General features: G+C 53.6%; 1 protein-coding gene across 1 annotated transcript in view; it reads left to right on the top strand.

The window, feature by feature from the left end:
- Positions 1–4: 4 nt before the first annotated feature.
- Positions 5–4,707, top strand: part of LOC311119009 (uncharacterized protein) — a gene marked incomplete at both ends in the record, with an annotated part of 53,089 nt that continues 48,386 nt past the window's right edge. Inside the window, 2 exon segments of the mRNA XM_084193758.1 lie at positions 5–196; positions 4,033–4,361. Coding sequence (XP_084049884.1) covers positions 5–196; positions 4,033–4,361 — 521 coding nt within the window.

Genomic DNA, 4,707 nt, shown 5'->3' with positions numbered 1-4,707 from the left:
AGAGGAGTACGACTGGACCACCTTCTCAGTGGTGTCCACCCGTCACCACGGCTACCAGGACTTCCTGTCGGTGGTGGACGGCCTGACGGACGGCTCGTTCATCGGCTGGGAGAAGAAGAGCGTGGTCATGCTGAACGTGACGGACGACCCGGGAGGGGCGCGCACGCTCAGGCTGCTCAAGGAGAACGAGGCACAGGTGAGACAGGGGGGAGGGAGGGGGGAGGGGAGGGGGAGAAAAGGGGGAGGAAGTGTTACTGAGTGGCCGTGAGTCTCCGTGTGGCTGGCTGGCCGGGCTGGCTGGGTTCCTCCTCCTTCTTACTCTCTCCCTCTGTCCCTGTGGCTCTCTCTCCTCTCTCTCCTCTATCCCTCTGTTCTTCTCATCACTCCCACCCTTCATGACTAGCCTGTGCCCTTTCTTTCGCTCTCCCTTGCTCGCTCCTTCCTTCTACTTTCCTTTCACTTAAAAAATCTCTCTCTCAAGCTGAATGCCTCCATCCTTCTCCTTCTCCATGGATCCCTGACTTGCTACCTCCTCCCTATTCCTCATATCTCCCCTCTTTCTCCCTCCCTGTCAATTCCTTTCTTTCTGTAATATGATAGCTCACTCTTTAACCCTCTCCCTCTCTTTCTTATTCCCTCTCTCCCTCCGTCCTTCCCTCCCTGCACATCCTTGCCCAGAGACAGAACCTCTGTCCTGTGGCTTGTGTTGGGCTCGTTTTGTGTCCTCTCCTTCCATCTCTCCCTCACTCCTTCTACTCCTTTCATCCCTCCATCCCTCCCTCCCTCCTTCATTCTCCCCTCTCCGCAGCATGTCCCTTTGCCTGTAGACGTACACTGCTCTCTGTTGGGCTGGTTCAGATGGGTCTCAATGTCATCGCTAATGTCTCAGCATGGCCACTGCAGCTCTGTCTCCCTGTGTGTGTGTGTGTGTATTGGATTCCTTAGGCTTCTCTCGGCTGGTGTCACTGTTAATATAACATAGTGCCCGCAGCGGGCTGCCTATGCGCAGTGCATTAACCCTAACCCTCCCTCTTTCTCTGCTTCTCTCTCTCCCCTCCCTTATTGCTCTCTCTCATCCCTCCTCTCCTTTCCCCTCTGTCTTCACCCACTCTCTCTCATTTTCTCTCTCTCTTTCCCCGTCTCTTTCTCTCTCTCCCAGTGATAATCAGTGCTTGTGTCTGTCTGCTCAGTGACAGTGTGTGTTTGCATTAAAGACTCTATCTGCTTTTCTCTCTCAATATCCCACTTTTTTCCTGCTTTTTTCCTGCTTTTCTCTCTCAATGTGTGTGGGGCTAACGCAGGTGCACAGGGTCCATTTCCACTTAAATAGCTCTCTCTTTCTCTCCCCCTCTCTTTGAGCTTCTGCCTCTGCTTATTTGTCTTTATATCAGTTTCTCTCTCTCTCTCTCTCTCTCTCTCTCTCTCTCTCTCTCTCTCTCTCTCTCTCTCTCTCTCTCGCTCTCTCGCTCTCTCGCTCTCTCGCTCTCTCGCTCTCTCGCTCTCTCTCTCTCTCTCTCCCTCCTCTCCAATTCACTGGAGGTTTATTGGCATCCGGGCTGGATTGTTTTGCCAAGCCATTACAGTTCAAAATTCAATGAAGGCACAATTCTCAAAATGTGCTTTCACTCTGTCTCCTCCACTCCCTCTCTCCCTGCCTCACTTTATAACAATTTTTCCTTCCTCTGTCCTTATCTTTTCTACCCTATACATTTCTCCCCCTCCCCCTTCTCCCATTCTGTTAGTCCCTCTCTCCCCTTTCTCTTCCTGTATCTGTCAGCATTTCACTTAACCCTGTTTCCCCTATCTCACCCCCTTAAAACCTTCTTCACCCTGTTTCTCCCTTCCTCAGCAATTGTGGCATTGTTGGACTGATCTACTGCACTCTCTTCCTCCCTCTCTCCATCCATCCCTCCCTATCTCTCTTGCTTTCTCTCCTTCTCTCTCTCTCTCTCCCTACACCCCTGCTGTTACTATATCTCTTATCTCCCCAGGCCCTGATTTTACCAAAATATGTCTGCCTCTCTTTTTTCTCTGCCCCCCCATCCCCCATCACTTCCTTCTCTCCCCCCATCCCCCAACCCGCATCACTTCCCTCTCTCGCCCCCATCCCCCATCACTTCCCTCTCCCCCATCCCCATCACTTCCCTCTCTCCCCCATCCCCCATCCCCCATCACTTCCCTCTCCCCCCATCCCCCATCACTTCCCTCTCCCCTCCATCCCCCATCACTTCCCTCTCTCCCCCATCCCCCATCACTTCCCTCTCCCCATCCCCCATCACTTCCCTCTCCCCCATCCCCATCACTTCCCTCTCCCCCATCCCCCATCACTTCCCTATTCCCCCCATCCCCCATCACTTCCCGCTCTCCCCCCGTTTTCTCCCCTTCTCAACACTGCACTCCATTCTTTCTCTTTCTGTCCCTCCCTCCCTCCCCCCCCCCCCCCCCTCTCTCTCTCTCTCTCTCCCTCTCCCTCTCTTACCCCTCCTTCCCTATCTCCCCAGACTCTGCTGCTTTTAATAACATATGTCAGCGTTTAACCTCTCCCATTTTCCCTCAGGTGTGTTTGCTCTTTAGACCCCCTCCATTCTCTCTGTCTCAACCCCCCACTGTCATATTGTCTCTCCCTCCTTCATTTCGTCTGTCATTAGTATGTCTGTCATAAACACAGCAGTAACATCAGCTCTTACTTCTCTCTCCCTCCTCCGTTCTCTTCCTGTCTTCTCTCCCACCTCCTTACTCCTCCTGCCATCTCTCCCTCCTCCTTACTCCTCCTGCCTTCTCTCCCTCCTCCATACACCTGTCTTCTCTCCCTCCTCCTTATTCCTCCTGCCTTCTCTCCCTCCTCCTTACTCCTCCTGCCTTCTCTCCCTCCTCCTTACTCCTCCTGCCTTCTCTCCCTCCTCCGTACTCCTCCTCTATTCTCTCCCTCCTCCTTTATCCTCCTGCCTTCTCTCCCTCCTCCTTACTCCTGGTGTCTTCTCTCCCTCCTCCTTACTCCTCCTGTCTTCTCTCCCTCCTCCATACTCCTCCTGCCTTCTCTCCCTCCTCCGTACTCCCCCTGTCTTCTCTCCCTCCTCCTTATTCATCCTGCCTTCTCTCCCTCCTCCTTACTCCTGGTGTCTTCTCTCCCTCCTCCTTACTCCTCCTGCCTTCTCTCCCTCCTCCTTACTCCAGGTGTCTTCTCTCCCTCCTCCTTACTCTTCCTGTCTTCTCTCCTTCCTCCTTACTCTTCCTGTCTTCTCTCCCTCCTCCTTACTCCTCCTGTCTTCTCTCCCTCCTCCTTACTCCTGGTGCCTTCTCTCCCTCCTCCTTACTCCTCCTGTCTTCTCTCCCTCCTCCTTATTCCTCCTGCCTTCTCTCCCTCCTCCTTACTCCCGGTGTCTTCTCTCCCTCCTCCTTGTTCCTCCTGTCTTCTCTCCCTCCTCCGCACTCCTCCTGTCTTCTCTCCCTCCTCCTTACTCCTCCTGCCTTCTCTCCCTCCTCCTTAGTCCTCCTGCCTTCTTTCCCTCCTCCGTACTCCTCCTGTCTTCTCTCCCTCCACCTTAGTCCTCCTGCCTTCTCTCCCTCCTCCTTACTCCTCCTGTCTTCTCTCCCTCCTCCTTACTCTTCCTGTCTTCTCTCCCTCCTCCTTACTCCTATCCTATAACCCTCACCTCACTAGTTAGTATAGCTTTGTCTTTCCCCTATAGGAAAGTATTGTTACTCCCTCTCTCTCTCTCTCTCTCTCTCTCTCTCTCTCTCTCTCTCTCTCTCTCTCTCTCTCTCTCTCTCTCTCTCTCTCTCTCTCTCTCTCTCTCTCTCTCTCTCTCTATTTTTCCCTTCACCTTCCCCCTCTCTGTCTCCCTTGACCTTTATATCACTACCGTATATATGTCTGACTCCCCCTTTCCTCCTCCTCCCCTCCCCCACTCCTCCAGGTAGACTGCTGTACTGCCCCCCTCCCACTCTTTCTCCCCGTCTCCCCTTACCCCTTATCTCACTATGTACCCGTGTATCTCCCCTCTCCTCCTCCCCTGTATTCCACTCCACCAGGTACGTCTGCTCTACTGTTCCCAGGAGGAGGCCGAGCTGGTGTTTAAAGCAGCCTGGGCTGCGGGTCAGGCTGGACCCTCTCACATGTGGTTCGCTGTGGGGCCAGCCCTGTCCGGCCTGGGCATGGAGGGCCTCCCCAGGGCCCTGTTCGCCGTGCGTCCGCAGGGCTGGAAGGACAAGCCCCGCATGAGGATCGCCAGAGGCGTGTCCATACTGACCCACGGGGCGGTGGCACTGCGCCGCGACTACGGGGCCTCGGGAGGGCCAAACTTTGTCAGCAACTGCATGACGGAAGCCAATCAGACACACAGGGTGCGGGGGAGGATGAGGTGAGGGGGGAGGAGGGATGGATGGAGAGGGGGAAAGGGGGAGCATGGGAGGTGGTTGGGGTGAGGGTAAAGAGGACAAGCCCCTACATAGGGCAGCACGTAGCCTAGCTGTTAAGAGCGTTGGGCCAGTAACCGAAAGGTCGCTGGTTCGATTCCCTGAGCCAACTAGGTGAAAAATCTGTCGATGTGCCCTTGAGCAAGGCACCTACTTGCTCCTGTAAGTCACTCTGGATAAGAGTGTCTCCTAAATGACTAAAATGTAATTTTATTTTTTTCATTTTTTTATTTTATTTTTTTTTTTTTAATTTTTTTTTTATTTTTTTTTTAAAAAAATTGGATTAGGTAT

The sequence above is a fragment of the Coregonus lavaretus genome, assembly GCF_964263955.1.
Source record: "Coregonus lavaretus genome assembly, contig: HAP1_SCAFFOLD_2754, whole genome shotgun sequence".
In the NCBI taxonomy this organism is placed as follows: Eukaryota; Metazoa; Chordata; class Actinopteri; order Salmoniformes; family Salmonidae; genus Coregonus; species Coregonus lavaretus.
The sequence above is the reverse complement of the archived record's forward strand: the minus strand, read 5'-3'. Positions and strand labels throughout refer to the sequence as shown.